The sequence below is a fragment of the Aedes aegypti genome, chromosome 3 (assembly GCF_002204515.2).
Source record: "Aedes aegypti strain LVP_AGWG chromosome 3, AaegL5.0 Primary Assembly, whole genome shotgun sequence".
NCBI lineage: Eukaryota > Metazoa > Arthropoda > Insecta > Diptera > Culicidae > Aedes > Aedes aegypti.
Window position 1 is genome coordinate 69,655,963 of NC_035109.1, and position 24,371 is coordinate 69,680,333.

General features: G+C 36.7%; 1 protein-coding gene across 1 annotated transcript; it reads left to right on the plus strand.

Annotated features, from left to right (window-relative positions):
* The first annotated feature begins 1,362 nt into the window (after nt 1-1,362).
* On the plus strand, nt 1,363-23,134 carry LOC5567544 (proclotting enzyme). Its single transcript, XM_001657489.2, has 3 exons — nt 1,363-2,143; nt 21,553-21,995; nt 22,067-23,134. Exons 1-3 carry the CDS (start codon nt 1,910-1,912, stop codon nt 22,854-22,856), a joined length of 1,467 nt encoding a protein of 488 aa, XP_001657539.2. The 5' UTR covers nt 1,363-1,909; the 3' UTR covers nt 22,857-23,134.
* Nucleotides 23,135-24,371: the final 1,237 nt, after the last annotated feature.

Genomic DNA, 24,371 nt, shown 5'->3' on the forward strand with positions numbered 1-24,371 from the left:
AATCTGGAGAACCAAACATCCGTTTGAGCTGAAAATTTAATCGATTGGTCAACACCAGTGACCAATCGATTAATTTTTCAGCATCAACTGATGTCTGGTTCTCCAGATTTGTGGGAAAATTTTAAGATTGGCTTCAATTCATCTTCGCCTTAAGAGATTTTTTAAGACGACCTCAAACAAACGTTCAGTTTTGTCGTCCGTTGTCTAGTGTGGTGCTTTCTTCAAGGGCAAATCGTCCACTGGAAGCTTTAACGTGTCGGTGTCTTTTAAAAGAAAAAAGTAAAAAAAACTGTGCTTCATCTTTTCAAGATGTTTGTGAAGAAGTTCGCAATCTTGAGCTTCTGGCAAAACGCAGCACCCTCCTTTCTTTACGATTTGGAAAAGGACCTTGATTCCCCTTCAAGAGGAGTTCAAGATCTCCTGCCTAAATCCCCCAAATTCGGTACAACTGACCACGATAGACGGAACTCTTTGTTTCCCCTTTTGAATCAAAGAGCCTGGGCTAGAGGCTGCTTCGATTACAGGTTCGGAAAATTTCAAAGCATCGAACTTACTGCTCATTTATCAACGTTCAATTCAATTATCAATTCAAAAATCAATCAATATCAATATCAAAATCAATTATCAACGTTAGCAATCTTACCCTTGGAAGAAAGCGCGCCTTCCAGAGGAACGTTTTTGCAATGTTTAGTGAGTTTCAAAACTTACTTTTCCTTTCAAAACTGCCTTGGAAAGTGTTCTACAAAAGTACCATTAAATGTATTGTTTGGATGTCAATTTAGTATGGAAAATATTCCAAAATTCAAATTCGGGGATACATCTTCTTCTTTCTTTTCTGGCGTTACGTCCCCACTGGGACAGAGCCTGCTTCTCAGCTTAGTGTTCTAATGAGCACTTCCACTGTTATTAACTGAAAACTTACTATGCCAATGACCATTTTTGCATGCGTATATCGTGTGGCAGGTACGAAGATACTCTATGCCCTGGGAAGTCGAGAAAATTTCCAACCCGAAAAAGATCCTCGACCGGTGGGATTCGAACCCACGACCCTCAGCTTGATCTTGCTGAATAGCTGCGCGTTTACCACTACGGCTATCTGGGCCCCTCCCCGTTTTTATTGTAAAAAGTTAGGTCTTTTTTAATGGTTAAAAAACAATATGGTCAAGTAAATTTTTCAAATAACATTCCGTTTAATGATGAATCTATTGGAAAATATAATATTGTTACAATAAAATCTACCGTACTTTAACAACTTTTTTTTAACAGGGGAAACTTTACATCAACTGTTTACTAGAGAGCGAATGAAATCATATGGGGAACAGCGGATCTTCGCGACCCTATGTAGATCGCGATTTGCCGGACAGTCAGTGTGCGTGTTGAGCTGCTAGCGTGAGGATCGTCGCGTTTTGATTCTGTATTGCATCCAGCACTCACGAGTTGCATTTATATTTGGCGTTAAGTATAGTTTCACTAAGAGAATAATGCTCACTTCTAGTAGATAGTTTGATGATACCCAGCAGTAGGCAATGATGTGTGGGTATCAGTATCGGAATAACGATAACAATTAGATGTGCCGATGAAGATCAGTGTTCACCGGTTCACATGCTATGCTTAATTAGCGCATAGGGGAATTGAATCTGTGTAATTCAATATACGGTGTACGGTCACTCGACGAATTTATTAGGCAGCAGTACAGTAGTGGTGTAATTGATTGCAAATTTTTCCGACAAACATTGTGAACATTGCTTGGTGATAGTTGCGGCCAAATAATCAAATCGTATCGAATTCCTCTGAAAGTGATGTCACTCGACAATACGGGAAGCTGAACCAACATAAGTCAACGGCGCCGGTTTGAAAAGCCATTTCAAGGTTAACCACCTGTGGGGAAATTGATAGCACGCATCTTATAATGTCATCTCAGGCTACCAGTAGAGCTGCTAGCTTACTGGCATTAGTGTTCACAATCTACGGAATCAGCATAACCCACGCACAGTATCTGCAATCTCCGTGTCCAGATATATTCACCTACCAGGCCGATCCGAACACCAGGCAAATCTTTGGCTACGTCGAGATCGACAACATTCAAGTGGGCCAAACGGTCAAATTGGATATTGCCTTATCAATCGCTGCTCCAGTGCCACAGGTAAGCTTAGGACTTCCTAATTTTAGGACTGCTTAAAGCTAAACACGACATAGCTGTTTTCATGGGCACAGCCAGGGAGGGCAATGCCCCTTTTCGAATAATTCTTAGACTCCAATTTGATTTTTTTTTTTTCAGATATCATTCAGTGAATTTAAAATTGCCTTTAATAATCACTGCAGGTTTAATTCAAGAAATTGTTCCTCGGAGAACCTCAAATGTCTCCAACGATTTGTCAGCAATACTTTCATTCACATTTGGAATCCTGTCAGAATTTTCTTCAAAACAATTCAACAATTCAAAGCAATTGCTTCATGAATTGTTTCGAGAGTTTAACACAGAACTTACAGGAAAGTTTAGACGGATTCCTCAAAGTACTCGTTCAAGATAGTACATACAATAAGACATTTTTTTTTTTCAAACTTTAGGTAATAATTTGCCTTCGTTTGAAAGCAAACAAACTCTGTGGGCAAAAAACATTAAATTTCATAGACTACCCGTCCAAACGGGAATATCTGAATCATATCTCAAATCGAAAAAAAAAATTATCTCATATCTCAGTCTTATATTGGAAAGATATGTTCGGAAATTTGATAAATCTCACAGCAAATGCTCGACATCTGAAAATATTTGCACAAGATCAAAATAACGTGACCCAGATTAACGCTGCACAATGGTTTGAATCGACAATTTGGCAGGAAACGTTACTTTTAGACGTATGATGTCTTCAGAGAAGTTATTCGTAATTAAGATTTGCATCTTTCCAGAAAAAAAGTTGAATAGGGTGGTCTTTATTTACGTTACAATTTAGAAACAAACTTTTTATGAGGAAATTTGTGATTGCATTATTCAGGAAACTTTTAGAAAATGTTATTATGAACAACTTTACTGAAGACACTTTTGATCCCCCGACACGAATGCCCTGACGAGGGTAAAGTGTCATTAATAAATAATAATAATAATAATAATAATAATAATAATAACTTTTGATCCAACTCTTCATTTGAGATAGATCGTCATTTTAACTGTTCGTTACTTTAGAAATTTTAAATTCCTAACTGATGTAAAAAAAGGATCTTTTTTCTTCCCTGCACGAAACTAGGATTGCTCTTAAATTCCACACTACCCTTTAAGGACCTCTTGTACCTATTTATTGTTTCCGGCTTCCGCGCCTAATTGTTTAAGATTTTTTTAGTTTCACTGTTTTTTTTTCAGTTCCACGGAAATGTGGCCCTTATGAGAGTTGTAGAGGAAGTAATGATACACATTTTGCAGAATATTGTATGTTTTTAATTATTTTCATTTTTAAATTATAATCAAAATTGAGTAGATACCATGAAATATTTAGATGCCCATTACTCATGGAGTTGAGTCGATATTTATTTCATTTTAGCGGCAAAAATACTTTCTAACAGATTTTGTAGCAAAAGTATCATAATCTATGTCCTTTCGAACGCCGCTTGAAGAAAACTTTTATCGAACCAACTCCATGAGATATGGGCATCTAAATATTTCATAGTTTTTCACCTCAACTTTGTTATAACTTCAAAATGACTAGAATAACAAACTTGCAATGTTCAGAAAACATGGGAATCATTACTCCCTCTACAATTCTTCTGAAGATCACATTCACGTAAGAATGAAAACAAAAAAGTTTTTCAAAAAACTGTTTTTTTGGTCCATTCTAAGTTAAAACTTTCGAAATTAATACACTAAGCCCAAATGAAGACTTCGATAAAAAGTGTCTACACCTAACATGAAACCTAAATAAAGGTATTGTACTTTTTTATTCTTTTTTCTTTCTAAAACTCATTTACGAACAACTTTTCTGAAGTCTAAAATCAACGAGATTACACCTTTTTCCTGCTACGTAGCAGATCCGCACCATTGTGCGCTGGGACAATCTAGTAGGCCAAGAAAGCAAAGAACTGGAAGAACCAGTTCGTTTGGCCGAATGCCGTTAAGCCGAATTACGAACAAAATAACAATCAATAATTCATAAGTGTGGCCCAATAACTGGTCAGGCTAATTCATTTGTTGATCTTTATGATGTGGCGGGAAGTCATGTTTGTCGCTATATAAGTCCTCCAAGATAATAATTAAAACGATTCAAAGGCTGTTCTTTCATTTTTGAATATTTTTCATAGTTTTTGGAATTAAGGCTTATAATACGTTCATAAAGAGTCTTATTAAAAACATATTTTTAGCACAAGGGTTAGCTCAGGTTAGATGTTATTCGCTTTCAAAATTAAGATTGCAACGTGTGAACTGAACTCTGCACCGTTGATTGCGTATATCAGTAAACCGAACGGCTCGGTGAACACTTACGTCAAAAAAGCTCATTGTTTCTCCGTTATGAAAAGATGCCAAACTTTGTGATTGCTAGTAATTAATTAATTTACTAAGTTGGTTGGTTTGACTTTATTAACGAGATTTTTAGCCCTGGGCTAGTTCATCTCGGGACCAACGGCTTTACTTCCCTTCCGAAGGAAATCGTCACTATAACTTTTTAAGTCATAAGTGACTATGTCGGGGATGGGATTCGATCCCAGGTCCTCGGCGTGAGAGGCGAGTGTTCTAACCACTACACCAGGTCCGTCCCCAATAATTTACTAAGTACGATCAGAATGATTGAAGCAAATCGATTTTACAGAAGTACGAATAAGCCATAAACCGTTTTAGTAACTGTTAAAAGCTGACTACAAACGCAATGCGAAAACCTATGCTGACAGCTATTACCGCTAGAAGAGATATGAAGAATTGCTTACATTTAGGATGTCCTTCTTTCAGCATTGACTGTTGCTTGAACTAACACTAAAGAACTGTAATAAATGATGATTTATCCTTCTTCAAGAGAAAACTGTTCTTCGAAATTTATTACAAATGCATGCTAACTGTAGTTCTCTATTGTTTTCAATTATGGTCAAAAGGCTTTCGGCCAAATGTCATTCGGCCAAATGACCGTTTTGGACAAATTGCGTTCGGCCAAACGGTATTCGGCCAAATGGCATTCGGCCAAATGACCCGGAACTCTTAAATAGGCTGTTCTTTCAAGTTGTCATGGGAAAACCTAGTCATTAATATTCTTATAATTCTTTTGAAAGCAGGATATCTTTACCGTTTTGATTTGAAATTAAGGCTCTAGTAAGAATCGATCATGTGTCAAAACTGAAAAGGTAGTTATTTTTCTGATTGACCAACAAATCAAGGAAAACAAGAACGTCTGTGTATCATAATTGTCTTGAATAAAAAACAGCTAAGTTTTGTTGATATCTCATCGAAATTCAGCTAAATCATTTAATAAATTTAAGGAAGTTTTTACTATATCGACGATCAGAGGCCGCCGTGTTTCAACTATGCCATAGCCGAACGATTGTTTATCAGATTGGTCTTTAAGCAGGTCCCGTAGAACAAAACTTGTAGCGATAATATCAAGATGATCATCCATTGCCATCATTTGGAAATCTTTTGGAAAATCCTAATGCCGGTAGACCGACATGTAAAAATTGCGAATGAAGGAAGAGGTTAACAAGGTCCAAAAGAAGACTTTACTCCTTTTTAATTTTGCGCATACTGTAGCTATCGTATTCATACTAAATTCACCATTTTTGTAAGTAGGCTCTTCTTCAGAGCATTGCATCTTTGTGAATCTTACAGAAATTAAAGGACTAAGCCAGATAAAACTTAGTACGGAAGATTTTTTTTGCTAACTCTTTTTTATCTTCTTATATTTGACAACAAATGTTTAAGGCCAAAGTGGTTTATTGCTCATAACAATTATCTCCCTATCTTCTAATCAGAATTATTCTTAAAAGGTTATGCATTTCGGAGTAATGGCTTTCGGGGTAGTGGCGTTCAGGGTAGTGCAGTAAATATTCTTCTCATAAAGTCGATTGAACGTAGAGTCGGCGAAACAGCCTTTGAGGGGAATTTATTCGGGGAAATGGATTTCGGGGTAGTGGGGAGTAATCATTGTCCAAAACTTCTCAATACTATTTTTTATACTATTTTTGACCTTTTTATTTTTTTAGAACTTTCCCCGCTTCCTCGGGTACTACGCAAAAATGTATTTAATATTTCTTTAAAAACAACAATTCAAAATTTCACCAAACTGGAACCTTGATAAAAAATACAGTATTCTGTAAACCTCCAAGAATATTTACTCGCCTTTCTTCACGAGCTTGGTCAGTAGTGGAACCAGAAATTCCGATTCGGAAATTGCATATTTTTAGGAATCACTTTGATTTTTTTTTTTTTTTCATTTGTTCATTGTAAATTTCCTTATATGTTTTCTTTAGGTAATTTTATTAATATCTCAAGTTATTCCTCTAGAAATTTATTCCTTTAAAAATTTCTTCTAAAATCTTTCTTTAGGTTCACGAAAAACTCCATTAACTCCTTGAAGGAAATTTATTTTTTTTTTCGAGCTTTTACAAAATTGAGCATGAGCATGCTACTCCATTATTGCTAGAAAATCCGTTCTTACACAGGGAACCAACAGACGCCACTCTGGATCAGTAGCATCCTCAATGTGTATGTACTGGTGCTCTTATAATGAGGAACAATAACGGCGCCGGCTGCGTCCAGGATGGAAGAGTAATGTTATCGTGTTACTTCTTTAAGGGAACCGTTGAGTTCTCTACACTTCCACAAGAAAACACTGGGAGTTTGGGTATGTGAAAGTTTCTGCAAGGTATATTATTAGAAAAAAAAAATCTTGTTCAAAACTTTGAGAAGTTTTTGAGAGAGTTCCTTTAGTGTTTCTAGAGGAATTCAGTAAAAAATTTCTGAAGAAACATTGGTTATCTGAAAGAAATTCTTAGATACTTGGTGTAGTTGTTGGTGTTAATCGGGAAAGAGATTGACGGAGGAATTCTTTATGTAATTCATGGAGTACTAGAAAAAAGCACCAGGAGTCTAGTGAAATATCTTGAGGATATCTTAAGAAATATATAGGAATGAATTTGAAAGTATTTCTTTATAAAATCTTGTATTGATGCCTTGAAAGTCTTTGGCAAACTTCTGTGAATCAATCCTTAGATGGATTTCAAGTGTGTTTCCTGAAGTTGAACTCATAGAGAAATATTGAAAAACGTGAAAGGATAGAAATAGTTTACGGAGAAATTCAGCAACAAATGCTAGCAAAAAACTTATCAGCTCATGCTTTGTGTGTGTAAAGCAAACAATTTGAAAGAAATGCATGAAGAATGTAAATTGCCCGGAGAAGGAACTAAACGTAAATCCTGCACCAACCTCTGCAGGAAGCCCTAGACAAATTCGTAGGAAAATCCCGTCAGATTCCTTGGAGGAAGACTTGCCAGATGTCTGGAGAAATTCGGGAGTTAAATATTCCGGGAAGAAATGACGGTGGAATCTTCCCACCTTGTAGCTTAATAGCTAGCCTAATGCACGCATCAGCCTAATTAGTTTCACCGGAAAACCATTTTTAAGCATTATCTGCCACAGCTCATTTCTTTTCACTGAATCGTACGCAGCCTTGAAATCAATAAACAGATGGTGAATCTGCAAGCTGGAATCTATTTGAGGGAATTCTTGGATGAACTGTACGAAATCCCTTTATCCCGTTTTGATAACTGGCTAGGCTACAAGTCAATGGGACGCCTATCTTTAGAATCTTCACGCTTTTTACAATCTGGAATTTGGCATGCATTTGGAGTCTGAGAAGTCTCCATTTATTTTATTGTGAAAGACAGAGGATATATGTGTCCTTTATAGTTTAAAGTTCCATGCAAGAAAGGAGCAGCGATTATATGTAAGGATCATTTTGCGTGAAATAGATAAGGCATAAATTATTATTGTTTTATGGCTATATCGGTCATGCGACTCAAAGGTAAAGGGAGTCTATAGAAGTAAATGATGGAAACGAATAGGTGCATAGGCGTCGTAAGGGAGCGACAAGATTGAAATTTAATTAGGCATAGCACACAAATTATGTCACGCTTAGTTTCAACATTTCCGACCCCTCCCTCTACGTTGTCGTGCTTTTTGTATGGGACCTCTGAAAATTGTGTAAGGCTTGTCACGCTTAGCTTGAACCCCCCTTCCCCTAGACCGTGCACAGCTAAAAATATGTTGTACATTTCAGTTTATTTTCTTGCACATATTTGGAGCATCAAAAAAAAAACTGAAATGTCAACGACAAATCGCTTATTTTCAATCGAATGCACTTTAAATTTACATGATCATGTAACATTCAAGCATCTTGAAAATTAAACGTGATGCTGTAACAATAGATGAATTTGATATACTTTTACTATACTCTTCTGTTTAAGCTACATTGAAATTTATTTTTTTTTTTGTGATATAATATGTGCATGGCCCCTAAATGAAGTTTTGAAAACACACTACCCCCCCCCCCCCCCCCCCCCTTGCCTACTCTCGTGAACATTTTCTAACTAACTAAGAAACAACAGGGATCGATAAAATAGATAAGCCTGCTCAACCTCTCCTAGACTTTTTGGAATTGGCAATTTGTGAAGCCGTATCAGCATACTCAACCTTAAAGTGGTTTCACATTAATGGCATTTTTGGGTGTCCTCGTCACCTTGGCCGCGGGTTCATCGCCAAATTGAGGGAAATCTGTACTTTCGCGGCACTTCTGAATCGTACGAAATCCATCTGGGGGCCTCGTTAATTGCGACGCTATAAAAGCTATCGTAAAACAACGCAAACAGAGGAAGAATAGTAAGTTGATATAAGCAGCAGGCGCAAAATCCCCGCGCAACCAGATTAGCCACTTTTGAACCTGGCTTGTGCAAATATAACGCTACTATCACTGCCATCATTGCCTTACAACCACTAACGGCGCGCTAACAACCAACGTTGGCGACTGGTAAATGCGATTGACAACATTGGCGGCGGTTCAAGTCAAGGAAAATCCGCGCTTTTGAAATGCGATCCGAAGATGGGATTCACCGGTTTCGGTTGACCGAACGCGATAAGGCAAGAAGCTGGTGAATATTGTTTAAAATATTGATCATTTGTAAGCAAATTGTGTGTTTAAATATTGCTCCAGAATGTTTGTACGGTATGGTATGGTATAATAACATAATACGAATACTTTTGGAATTTACGGAAGACAAGGTTATCAATTCAAACCAGAGGCGCGTCCACGTTCGAAACCATGGGTAGGACAAACGCTGGTAAATATTTTGTGCACAGTGAAGCAAAGAAAAAAAACCCTGGACTTGAAATTGAAGTTTACTATTTTTGAGGGCTTAAGCGCTAAGGGTGTAAGTGACATTTTGGCCGGTTTTGAGTTGAGTTGAGGGAATTCTACTGTTTTCAAACGTTCTAGCGATTGAAAATTGAAACTTCTATATGAGCATAGCATAGCATAGACTGACTGTACATGTCAATGGTTGCTACTCCGTGATTGATCGGAACTGGTAAGAATTGCACTACGATCCAAATGAATAAGGGATGGGAGTTTCCGCTTACTCTCGAAGTGCAATTTTAGCAGATCTAGTATTATTGATCAATAACGGCGCCGGCCAAGTCCTTACAGTCAGTTGGGATGGGGAAGAAATGTTAGGGTGTAATGATTGTTGCTTCTAGAGACCGAGAATACCTCTGCATCTCCACAATCACCACGGGAAGGGTGTTTATTAGTGAGGGAGGAAAAGATCTGGGAGTCACCTCTGGTCGGTGATGCGATCCATGGACAAGGAGAAAATATACGACTTATATTTAAAGCTAGTTTTGTATTTTTGTCTCGAGAAGTTTTTGGTAGAAGCTTTTAAAAATACGTCAACATCTATAATGTCGAACAATTCAAAAGACGTTTTTATTAATGACGAGAACTGTAAATTACATGTATATATTTTAAAGTATATGAAACAGGAATAATGCCGACACTTGTAGTGACGAACCATACATAGTTTGTTTGAAAATGGCATATGAGTATTACTGTGCATTTTGTCTCGATATGGTAGAAGTTTTAAAAATAGGTCAATATTCACAATGTCGAACAATTCAAAAGATAATTTTTAATAATGTCGAAAAGAGAAAAAATTATGTATATTGAAATTGTATAAGAAGAAAGCATAATGCCGACACTTATAGTGACGAACCATACAAAGTTTGTTTTAATATTACATAAAAGTTACGCTTTCAAGAAAAAATATGTTATCAGAAGCATGAAACGAACTCACCAGTTGGTAATCCATTCTCGACTGAACACAAAACTGACACTGACAGCAAAACTTCTTGGCGTCCCGAAAACAAACCGTCTTGCTTGGGCCTTCCCAAATACCTACCCAGCAAGACGCTCCAAATCAGGGAAAAAAATCTCCGGCGACGAAAACACGCGCGAAACCGTGAGCAAAATCTATCGGACGACGCAAAACCGAACTGTCCTGCTTGGGCTTCACGAAGCACTACCCAGCAAGACGCTCCAAAACAGGAAAAAAAAAACCCGGCGACGAAAACGCGCGAAATCGTGAGCAAAATCTATCGGACGACGCAAAACCGAACCGTCCTGCTTGGACCTCACGAAGCACTACCTTGAAAATTGAAACTTCTATATGAGTTCATTTTGTGATTATTTCCCAAGGAATTTCTCGAAGAATTTTGTTTAGGATACCTTAAGAATGCCATCTTGATTTTCTCAACCGCAGAAATGGAATTTCTCCAAAAATTATTTCATAAATCATCTGAATTCCTCCAAGCATTCTTTGAGACATTTTTCAAGAAATTCCTAACTCTCCGAAGATTTTATCCAGCGATTCTTCCATCGCTTTTCCTGGGACATTCTCCAAGATTCGCGGTCAAAACATCTTCTAAAATTCAAATAATTAATAATTAATAATAATTAATAATAATTCTAGCGATTTCCCTCAATATTGTGTATTAGGTTTTATACACCTTCAGCAATCGCTCCAGATTTCATCTAAGATTTCTACAAAAAATCTCTAGTAAATCTTTAAGTTTTTTTTAAGTAGGCCGTATATTTTTTTCTGGCGTTGTTCCAGGGAAATGAAAGGGATATGTTTCTGCAAAATAAATCTAAGAGCTATTTCTAAGGAAAATCCTAGTGTAACCTCTAATAAAACTTGTGTAAGTTAATCCCTAATGAACAAGGATCACTGCAATAATTCCTGAATCCTTCAAGAAGATTTTCTATACAATTTCATAATGTAATCGTACAAAAATCAATCAAATCTCGGGATAGTATTCTACAGGATTTTCTGGAAGAATTACTCGAAAAACATTGGACAGAATCTTCACAGAAATTTGTGTAGGAATGATCGGAATTGTTGAAAAAAAAATGCTGTTGTGCAAACTGGTGTGGAAATTAGAACAAAATTTTAAACTTTTAAAAATTGCATGGTATTTGAATTTTTTTTTGGAAGAACGACATGAGTAATACTTGGATGAAATGCTGGACAATTCCTAGAAAAAAAAATGGATTTCTGGGAGAGAACGTTGATGCATTTTTGAAGAAATTGTCATGAATGTATTCTCGCAGGGTTTCTTGAAACAAAAAAAATCATCAAGCTTTATTTTTCAAACACACTGGAATAAATCTTTGTTGAATTCCTCGGAAGATATACTGTACAAATCATTGGAAGATCGCCTAGAGTAACTACTGGAGAATTCGATTGAAGGATTAGTTAAAATATCTGTAGTAAATTCTATGGAAAAAAGCTATGCAAAAACAATACCTGAGGTAGTAGCTTTAGAGTTCTCAAGAATTTCCTGGAGCAAATTCTTCTAAGCGTCCTTTAAAAAATTGCTGGATGAATTTCTGGAAGAATGCGTAAATAAATCTTTTGAAGAAATTCTGGAGAGATCTCTGTAAGAGACCCTGAAAGTATTCTAAATAAAATCACTATGATAGTTCCTGAAGCTTTTCTTCGGGGAATCTGAAACTTGAAGAGCCTGTTGAACCCGTTATAGAGTCTGAAGGTTTCTTTAGAGCATGTACAATGTTGGATCAGGATGCAAGCAAAATAAGGAAAAATATACTGATGAAAATGAAATCTACTACCAGTTCTGTTTTAAGGATCATTCATTGAATCATCTTTTATTATCATACATATTGAAAAATGTGAATATCCTTTGTATGTATGTACTTTTGAATCGTGGGTAGGACAACCCTTTGACTGTCCTACCCAGGTGTTTTCGTGCGTAGTACATGTCCTACCTGTCCTACCCACTTCCCGCGCCACTGATTCAAACTATAATATTTTAAACCACAGTGTAGGGTAGAAGCTCCAGTTTTAGCTAATCTAAGAGAAAATATTTATGGAAAACATATGGGAAGCTCTGCAAGTTCTGCAAATACGCCAAAAAAAAGCATTCAATCCATATTGAGCATGAAAAATATCGGAACTGAGCAGAAATCTCATTTTAGCATTGATAATCACGTTGGTCAATATAGTAGAAGCATTAACCTAAGAATGCTAATGTCGCTGCTGTTCGTGTGACCAACATCTAGTTTGCTGCGATGTGACAGCGTGAGTACCGGGCTTCAAAGTGTCAAAGGCCAAAACAAAACATTCTTTGTTGCGTGGGATCGATCAATCGATTAAAAATAACAATTAAAGGTAATAATTCGTTAAATCAATTTTGTAACAACAGCGCCACTAGCGTTCTACTACTAATATTTCTATTGTCAATATAGGCCACCAGAACCAGTTTTGGTCACGTTTTAAACTTGGATTCCTAAATTGGCCAATCTCATTTATCTAAAATATCCTGAATACATAGGCACCAGCTTTATGGGGCGAAGTAGTTTTCGCCCTTCAATAATTTTCCAGAAGGGCCAAGTCCCTCCCCCGTAATTTGGACAAAAATTTCATTTCGAAACACCTACCCATGAGGGAATTAACGTATTCTCGGCAGTCTCAATGCCGCGCTTCTTTTGTAATTTTCTCGGACATCAGCAGACAAATTACGTGTTTGTCTGTTTACATTTATGCGCTGCTCAATCCTGTAACGATTCACATCGACAGAGTAGTAAAAAGCTTTTTGGAAACGTTTTTACAACGCTGTCAGTGTGACTATCGTTGGCAGACTCATTCTCTTTGGCAGCTTTCCTATGAGAATTGCAGGCGAATCTGTTCGGCAGCTCCAAATCAATCGCATTTTGAGGCGTATTCATTTGAATTGATGACAACCAATCTTTTTATTGGTGTATTGATTTAAAACACTGTATATTTGGCGTTTGAAATTTGGTTGCCGATAATAGTCGACTTGTGCCGAAGCCGTAAATTACTCTAGTCAATTGAGGTTCCGGTTTATACTTTCGTTCCGAAGGAAAGCCACATTTCTTCCCGAAGTTATTAATAATTGGTCTCATTTTCTTACGTACGTTTTTACGGTTTCAACTCTGAGCAGCATCTCAATAAAAAGAATAAAAAAAGTGTATTTAGTGAATTGAAAGGTACAATACTCAAAAGAGTTTGATCATTTTGTGATTTTTAAAGTATTTCGATTGATAATGCCATCGACTATCGATAATGCTGAATTTAGGAACATGTTGAAAAAGCTCAACCATGTGTAATCATTTAACTCAAGTTAAAAGTATGAACTACAAATCACGTGAAGTCCTGCCCTTGCTTATCTATAGAAGATTTTCTTAGAATATAATAGTACAAGTTTTGGTAGTTTTGTTTTTCAATGAAAGCTTTTTGTTGGATAAATTGCCTGAAATTCACCATTGTGTTGCTTTTTGTGCAAAGAAATTTTGAAATAAATATGTAAAGATTTTCACGAGGAACAAAAATTGCTGCTCAAAACCTGATTCGCTGCTGAAAAGTGGTTTCTTGCCATATCATAATGCATTGGAGAGTCCTACAAAGAAACGATCAACGAGAGTCGCTGTAGAAAATTTCTGGAAGGAATCGACGAGAAATTTCTTTGACGGATCCTTTTCAGCTTTAAATCAGCATCTCGTCTCTAAACATAATTGTTTAAAGTACACTAATTCGAATACAATTTCCTCAGAGTTGAGTGACATATTCAATATAATAGTAATTTCTGGTCTTTTTGATTGTCTTCATTAGCATTAGGGCTAGGGGTTGAATTCAGAGAAAACTGAGAGTATCTCTCACTTACCGCTCTCAACACATCATGAAAGTCTGTTTATCGTCTACTGCGACAGCTCTGATCATATCGAGGGATAACAGTGCACGATAAAATCCATCTCAACAAGCTCCAAACCTGGGGGCACTATTATTATAGGATGTTTGGGGATTATTTGTCAAGCCAATAGTGAAACCCCAAATAGTGAATAAGCAAGAAAGAAGAGTTTTATCATCGCTCTCTCTTTGAGACACTTTTTTTTTCATTAAATTCATGTTTATTTCTTAATAATTTGTACAGGGAAATGATTTTAACAATTTAAGTGGTTGACCGTGGTCGTGGTGAATTTTTGCTGGATTTTTAAAATGGTTTTATCCTAGTTATTATTTTTGGCCTTATTGGCTCTGGTAGTTTTCTTTGAGACTCTCCTTCGCTGCTGCTATTTATCTAGCTTGTTACAACTTGCGAAACATTTCCAATTATGGACCGATAGAGATGCAATATTTTTTGCTGGCTTTGATCGTGTTTCGAAGTCAATTAGAAACGAGTTTTGCAATGCCTGATTAGGGCAAATATACCAAGAGTGGTATATCTAAAGGAAAACAGCTGTGCTGATGAAATCATAAAATATGTGATTTTATTGAATCAGTCGATAGATATCAAATCCTTCTATCATTCATGGAGGTATGCTTTAGCATTGTTTCTTATATGACACAGTCCATTGATTTCTTATTGGGTACGGATGTACCACTATAGGCGCAAAGAAGGAATATTTAAGGTGAAGATGAATCGAAGCCAAAGTTCAAATTTTCAAGAGCATGGATCTAGAGAACCAAAAATCCGTTTAAACTGAAAACCTAATCGATTGCTCACTAGCTGGTGGTGACCAATCGATTAGGTTTTCATCTCAAACGGGTGTTTGGTTCTCCAGATCCATGCTCTTGAAAATTTGAACTTTGTCTTCGATTCTTCTTCACCTTAAAGCAAAATTAATTGTTTTGAATAGCCCTCGCATTAAATTTTATGCATATTTTTCGATTGCTTGTATCATTGTCGCATCGTACATTATAGAAAAATATCGCATAGTAAATTATCAGTGTGAAACGTGTTAAAACACACTACCTCCGCTATTGGAGCTACCTCCACTAAGAGAGCATTTACTCTAATTGGACAAACCCTGCTTTTCAGTGTAGTTTTCTATGAGCGCGTATTAACTAAAAACTATCGTTGCCAATTGACCGCTTTTGTATTTTTGGCCAGAACCGGATTTCGCTAAAAAAAGACCAAAAAAGAATACCTACCGCAGTTATTATATTATATTATATCATATTATATTATATTATATTATATTATATTATATTATATTATATTATATTATATTATATTATATTATATTATATTATATTATATTATATTATATTATATTATATTATATTATATTATATTATATTATATTATATTATATTATATTATATTATATTATATTATATTATATTATAAATAAATAAATAATAAGCTGTTTCATCACGTTAATCTGTCATGAAACGGCCTACTTCCCTGCACTGAATTATAATGTGTTGTAATAGCCATTACGCAACTGAATTCAATTGCATAATTACTGTTATGGAAAGCTTTTTTACACGCCCAAGGCTCCATACTGGGGGGCCACTACTGTTTTCGTTATTTTTAAATGACCTACCGGCAAGTTTACATTTTTTTTTTTTTTCAATTCCTATGTTTGCTGACGAAGTTCAAGTATAATTCTGTGCTTCCGGTGATGTTTACATGAATGATTTTGCTAGAAAAAATAATCATGATTTAATTAATATATTGATATGGTCACAATACAATCATTTGGCTGTGAACTCATCAAAAACCAAAGCTATGTTTATATGTAAGCTTAAAAACCGCCCTCTACCGCCTTCAATCTATTTCGACAGTTATGATAAATTATAAAATTTGAGAGTAATTTTTACTTCAAATTTATGTTGGGATGCCTTTGTTAATAGGCAATGCGGTAAAATTTACGGTACCATCAAACGGGGTATCTTGCAACAGGGGTGAAACTTGCACCACTTCGACATGCAAACGAATTAACATTTCGTTTAGCATTGAGTTATTATGTTTTATTCCACCGTTCATTGATCATAGGTACATAACAGAAAATTTTGGTGAGTGTTTGGCTATTGTTTCTTTTTTGGATGGTTTACTAGAGGTAAAAATCATGTTACACGTTGCATTGTATGAAAATAATGCTGAAAATCGTACCTCGTGCCACACAAACGGTAGAAATATGCCTTTCGAGGCTATTACCATCAGTTACAGTACTTAGTAGTGTACAAATAAACAATTTAAAAGTTTTGATAATTTGATGCTTAAACACTATAATAATTCAAAAACCTTTTTGCCTTGTGGGGTAACTTGCAACAGCAATTTTAATCGCAATTGTTCGATATTTCTTGCCGCTCGTCATCAATAACACATGAAAAGCAAAATTTAACATATATTGGTTCAATAATATTAAATTTGTTGTACCTCAATCAATTCCAAACTCGTTTGGTATGGAATATTAGAAAACTTACATGACTGCATTATAATTAGAATAAGAATTATTTTCTTCATGAACATGATGAATAATTTTGAAAATTTGTATCCCAGCAGATCTGCCATTGGGAACTTTCTGCATGAAATATGCATCATATCACATCACAGGGAAAATTTCGATGTTAGAAAAACTTTTTTCCCTAAAATTTGCCCAATTTGCAATGTATGGACGACTTTTAGTAAATGTATTTACGAAACTTTTTGCTAAAGGATGATCAAAATCTGAAATGGCCGTTTTTTTTAAATCGACTTTGAAGTTTTGAATTTTTTTTTTTCAGTGTAGAAAATGTGTTTTGATTTTTTTAATATTTTTTACTAAAACGTCAGGAAATTTCACGAAAGTCCCTCATACAACACTTTTTTGTAGGTCTTAACGTTTTCGAGTTATACGGGCTTATAAAAAAAGTAAAAAAAACACTTTGACCCTTTCCAAATGTTAGTCTAGATCTATTTTGAAAAAACAAAGTATGCAAAGTATCTTAGTTTCACATAGTCTTCACACCCAGAAAGTTTCTTTGAATTCTGAAGGGGTGCTGCCAATCCCTTTGTCGAGTTGGCGTGAAATCCGTCCTACGCGACTTTTTACGGCGACAGCGACAAATAATCGTCGTGATTTCGTTGTTGTGTCGCTGCAAGCACTCTTCTCTGGAATCATCTTGACTGACACGACGCGAATCGCAGCGAAATCGCTTCGCTGTGGCTTAGATACGCTCATCAAACAGTGCATGCAGCGAAACATAGATCTAAGCGACTTTTTACGGCGACAGCGACAAAAAATCGTCGCGATTTCACTGATGTTTCGCTGCATGCACTGTTTGATGAGCGCGTCTAAGCCACAGCGACGCGACTTCGTAGCGATTCGCGTCGTGTCAGTCAAGATGGTTCCATAGAAGAGTGCTTGCAGCGACACAACAACGAAATCGCGACGATTTTTTGTCGCAGTCGCCGTAAAAAGTCGCGTAGATTTGGGGGTGCCTATTGGGCCAAAAAATGGATTGGGTAAAATAATAGAAATATTAGTAGTAGAACGCTAATGGCGTAGTTGTCACAAAACTGATTTTAATTTTTATTACCTTTAATTATGTTTTTTCATTGTTTGTTCAATACCATGACGTTGTTTTGGTTCTTAAAATTAATCTGACACTTTGAGGCCCGTTACTCACGCTGTCAGTTCGTGGCAAACTAGATATTGGTAACACGAACAGCAGCGACATTAGCATTCTTAGGTTAATGCTTCTACTGGTAAAATGGATTGTATCATTGCTAGAACGTTTCAATTTGCACTCTTTGTCAAACGATGTTAAAATATGTTTAACCAAGAGTTGCCACTGCAACCCTTTGACATAAACTTTTCGATTTTCTTTCAATTTCCCGATGCAATTCAACAATAGTTCCCGTTTTTGACTGAGTTGTAAGCTTTTGCAATGATTTTATAAACGAATAAGCGTTTCCATGCCACAAGGTTATCTCATGGAGAAGCTTGGTTGCTGAATTTTCGTTCTCCATACTATAAATACTAAATGGCATTCCACCCCAACCATTCGGTAATTTTCAACCACGCCCATTTTCAATCAACTTTTCGACACGATTTAAAACCGTAACAAATCTCAGATTTGGGAAACATTTTCATGGCGGTTGCAAATATTGTAAAGCTACTGTTAAGACTTCGAATGGCATTAAAATGTGTATCTTATTACGAGAAAACGACACAAATCCTTAAATCCACTTTACCTTACTTCATTTCAAAGGAAGAAAATTTCCGCTACGAAAAGACGGTTTACGATAAACATGGCTTTGATTGTAGCTGCGGGCGTTATTACTAGTCTGAGGAAGGCTTGAGATTAGTTAACCATTCTAAATATGCACAATTTGACAATCAATAGTCAATAACGGCCCTGACCATGTTATTATGTTTATTTAAGAAGAAAACTTAGGCAGTTAGACAAGCATTGTTACTAGAGCCCGGGGAATTCACTACACTTCCACAATTGTGTTTTGTCTACTACATCGCGAAGCTAGTGCTGCTATAGGAACAACAATTATAAATAATGGTACTATAGCACATGTGTTTATAATAGCTATGTGACTATTGGTACTCTAACCCTTCTTCTTCTTGGCATTACGTCCTCACTGGATCAGAGCCTCCTTCTCAGCTTAGTGTTCTTATGAGCACTTCCAGAGTTATTGACTGAGAGCTCCCATTGCCAATGTTACCATTTTCGCATCCCTATATCGTGTGGCAAGTACGATGATACTCTATTCCCAGGGAAGGCAAGGAAATTTCCATTACAAAAAGATCCTGGACTGCCCGGGAATCGAACCCAGACACCTTCAGCATGGCTTTGCTTTGTAGTCGTGGACTCTAACCACTCGGTTAAGGAAGGCCCCTCCTCTAATCCTATGCGGGTAATTCAATTTAATACCATAATAATCCGAATTGTCTTCCGTAGGAAATCACTGATAATTAATGTTTGATCTGACATGAAAGGTCTATCACCAATGACTTCCAAATGATGTTTCCTAGAAATTAAATTTCGACATAATTGTTGCAAGTCATTAAGTATAAATCAGTATAAATCTAAATGAACTGTAAAACATCGTGCCAAGTTTACGATGAGCCGCTAATGGCCATCAAGAAATAAGGGGTAATTATACTAAGTCATATAGACTTTAATCCATATTGCTTCGTCTACCTGAAAGCAACGATATAAAAGTTTATATGATCACCGCAGAGGGGAAGCTGAACGTTTTCCATGTTCGTTTTATGTGAATCCGGACTGCATCCAATTCCGGACATCACCCAAAAATGAAGAAATCATGTTCTATTCAAGATAGTGTTTGAAAAGGAAGAGAAGACTCTTCAAAGAGCAATGCCTGCATAAGATCCTTGATACCGTCGTGCGGGGTGACATTGGGCCATAAGGGTGACTTTGGGCCAAGATTTTTACAGCAAACTAAAACCGGAATAGTGAAAACAATGTGGCAAGCTTCAAGAATACGTTATAATTAGCCACTGGATTGTCATGAATTAGTTTTTTGACACCCGCACTAGCCATGAGATGCATCGAAAAGGGCGGTCAAAGTCACCCCCTAGGCCCAATGTCACCCCGCACGGCGGTATATGTACTTATACAAGTTTGGAAAAAGAAGAAGGAGAATGTGGGATCGTGACGGACTTTGGTTTCAGGTTGGTCGACTTTGCTGCAGAATGGATTAGTTGGTTAGCGTGTTGGGAGACGTGGGCTCGAAGCCCACCGTTCTAAATCCATTATTTTTCACAATTTTACATCTCAATTTGTCCGAATTGGCTTTTGTGTCTACGAACTTCAGGGTTTTTCACATAAGGTAAATTATAATCCTGCTCATTTACAAGCTATTTTTTTTTCAGTCGGCTAACCGTTCGAATCTTTTCAATTCGAATGGGAATTTACAAGTAAATTCCTATTCCAATGTTGTCGCAGGTAATTTCAGTTTCTTCCTTTAAATTTTTGTTCCTACGGATAATAGAACGATTTATTTCAATTCTTATGTCACCGCACAGTGGGACGGAATAAAAAAGTGGGACATGTGTGTTTGTGCTTAAACTATTGGGTTTAGCACAAAGTTTCATCATTTATTGAGTACTGCTGAACAGTTCGGTGAAATGAAACACCGTAATTCCGTCGAAATTTGACGGATTCCGGTGATGTTTCACCGAATACTGTAAAAATTTACCGTAAATTTATTTCACCGAACTGTTCAGCTGTTGAGATTTCACAGGAATCCGTAAAATAATTTAAGTGTGTAAGGAAGTATTGTAGGCGACATCATTTCATGAAAGTTTGTCGAAGACGGAAAAGTACTACCTCTTATACTGACGAAGTTAGGGGGTAAAAATGATGGGTACCCCCTTAAAACTCATATTTTGTCCATAACTTCTAAATTTGAATTTCAAATTTCAAATTTTTACAATGTTTTAGGTATTTCTGTTGAAACACAGCTTGCATTCATAGCTGCCATACCTTTTCAATGCATTAGACAGCAAGTTAATTTGCTTCAAACTGACTTGCGGAAATTGACTCACAATAAGTCAAAACTCGTGGTCATTGGTAACTTTACTGCCAAACATCGCTCATGGAATAGTTTACAAAGTAATTCCAACGGCACAATTTTATTTAATAAGTGCACTTAAGGATATTTCTCAATTCTATACCCTGATAGCCATACTTGTTTATCATCTTTTAGAACCTTTTCTACGATTGATTTGGTCCTAACCGGCTCTAGTCACCTTTATAGCCAACTGGTAACTTACGATGATTTTGATTCTGATCATGTCCCTGTTACATTTCAAATGTCCATGAAGCGTTTTCATCCTATCAGTTCCTTTTTCAATTCTTTACGAGCCAACTGGAATACATATGAAACATGATAACTTTGATGGACTTTATAGATTCACTGGAATATAAAATTCGTCGGAAAAATTGTAATTCTATTTTCCGTTTGCCATGAAACACTGTGGAGAAACATTCTACTAGGGTTGGTGTACAAATTATGTCATGCTAAATTTCAACTTTTTAAACTTCCCTTTTTTACGTTTTTTGTATGAGACCACCAAAAGTTTGGTATGGCTTGTCACGCTTGTCTTGATCCCCTTCCTCCCTCCCTTTGGAGCATGACATAATTTATGCATGACCCCCTACATACCAAGACTACCATTCAGTCATGAAAATTGCGAAATATCGTCTACAAATATCTAACTGACAATATCTATCTTACAGAGCAACGTTGGATCAATCGCCCTAGCCAAATCGAAAGAAGAAATCTTCAACGAAATTGTGCGTGGTAACCCAGCGCAGTACCGTGTCAACTTCCCGCTGCAAAACATCCTTCCGAGCGTTCTCAGCATAGCTGTCAACGGTCAAACAGTATGCACAGGGAATCTTGTGCAAGGACACCAAACTACTATTAATCTAGAGCATACGCTGTACACACGGCTGGAGCAAACCAATGGCAACAATGGTTTCCTATCCAACAACGGCGGCTTCCAAGGCAATAACCAGTTCCAAAACCAGCGGCCAATGTATACTGCTCCACCAAGACCCACTCGACCCCCGCAGTTTAGCTATACCGAACCTGTCACGCCACACACTGTATTTATGAATCCCATCACAACTAGACGTCCAGTCCCTATGCGAACTACTGTAGCGCCTCCGACGAATTAGTAAGTATATTGTTTTAAAAACCAGTTTTTAGAAAATTCAAATAACCACACAAACTTTGAATTCTTTTTAGCGCTTGTGGTAAACAGTCTAGCAGCGGCTTCAACCAGCTTTCGTTCAATGGCAAACGCGTGGACAAAGGTCAATTTCCATGGATTGTACCCTTATTTGATCAGGTCCAAACTCAACTGCCAACATATTTCTGCGGCAGCACCATCATCTCCAACAGACATCTGATTACAGCTGCTCATTGCATCTACGATTCCGGTGACTTCATGGCCGCTGATCGGATACTGGCCGTTCCAGGAATGTACAACATCGATAACTTTGCAGACGAAAATGCCAATTTTGCGTACATAGATCGCGTATTTGCGCATAACGATTACATTCACGACGATGATCTGAACGATGCGGACATAGCGATTCTACGGCTGAAGCAGGTACTGGTCTACACCGAATACATAATTCCTATCTGTTTATGGAATGAATCCAACGATTTGGATCGGGTCGTCAACCAGGAAGGTCTCGTAGCAGGCTGGGGAGTAACCGAGTCCGGTCCGACTACGATCCCTACTTACATCAAAGCTTCGGTCGTGACCAAGCGATCTTGTTGGGACAATGTTAAGAAGATGTTTTCTCTCAACTCGCGGATATTTTGTGCCGACGGCCACGGTTCAGCACCGTGCAATGGCGATTCGGGCACTGGATTCGTTCTGAAGCGAGGTAACCAGTACTACCTGCGGGGAATTGTCTCAAAAGGCCAACAGGACCCGAAAACCCTACTATGTGACGTGACAAAATTCGCAATTTACACGGATGTCGCAGTGTTTAGATTTTGGATAAAAACGATCATGAGTCAGTAGAATGAGTACAGGGATAACAGCAGTCACCTAGCAGATTTTTTCTTAACATGAACAGAAATTAAATCAATTGGAACATTAATAGTCATGTTACTAAGAGCACTGTGTGTATGCTTTTGCGTATGACTGTAGCAGCATCAGGTTATTTATATGTAGATAACAACTAAGTATATATACAAGTATACATAATGACAAATGTATATGCAACCAGACATATCCGGAATGTACTAAAAGTAATTTATTTATCACAATTCCTTTGGAATCTAGCAAGCGGCCTTAAATACTGTATAAGTTAATAGAACTACACTCCAACCTCTTTATACGGCCGTTCATGTTACGGGCAGATCGCTGTTTTCGACGGCCTAAACCTCTAGTAATCTAAATATGCATCGAAAGGGTTTGAGCACAGATGACCGTACAAATTATAGTTGCTACTTCGTGATTGATAACAAGAATCGAAGTTACACAGAGGCTTAATTACCTTACCATTCTCAATGTGCACAAATCAAGAGCTCAAAATGTCAAAGTCAATAACGGCGCCGGTCACTGTAGTATTAGAGATTAAGCCAAATGAAAAGTGAAAAAATAATAAAGGCATACAAGGGAGCATGAACAAAACCAGCTTTATTTGCTTCGAAGGTAGAACAGTCTACTTATTAACAGAATTGAAATTCCCTGATATTTCCAGGTTTTTTTTCAGGTTCAAGAAATTCTCCAAAATACATAAATGAACAGTTATATTTTTGTTGGCTTCAAAATACTTAGAAAAAAAAAACATTCAAACGATACATTTCGAACAAAAAAAAGGTTCGACTGTGTGTTCTAAATGTGTAAACAACATAAAAAAGACACATAATCTAGGTTAAAAATACATAAAAGTTCTTCCAGAGAAATATTCTGGGTGGTACGTTGATGATGTCCATAAATCTGAATCCCATTTGAGGGAAAGGTCTTTTTCCTTGAGATTGAATAGAATTTTTTTTTTCATATCTGATTTTGATGATTAAAGCTATTTTCAAAACATTTGATAAACATTCTTGTTTTTCGTGGAAATAAAATAAGGATCAAGATATTATTTGAAAGTAATTTTAAAAAAAGTTTTGGTTTTCTATCAACAAGGGGATAGAGACATTTTACATGTTTGTTATATTTGGCTTGAATGCCCTCAAAGTGATTTTTGAAAGTTAAATTCTTATCTAGCATGAGCTCTAGATACCTCACTTCATCCGATCAATTTATTGGAACCCCTCTCAACGTGACAACATGTCTACTTGAGCTTTTGGTTTATGTGGGAATATTATTAGTTGACTTTTAGAAGCATTAGGAGAAATCTTCCAGTTTTGCAAGTATGAAGAAAAAATATCCAAACGTTTTTGCAATCGACTACAAATGACAAGCAGGCTTGGTCCTTTGGAGGAGAGGCCTGTGTTATCCACCTGAGGTAACTCAGGTAAGTCAGATGTAAAAATATTGTTTAATATAGATAACTTTAGATTATTGTAACAATGTATGTTGGAA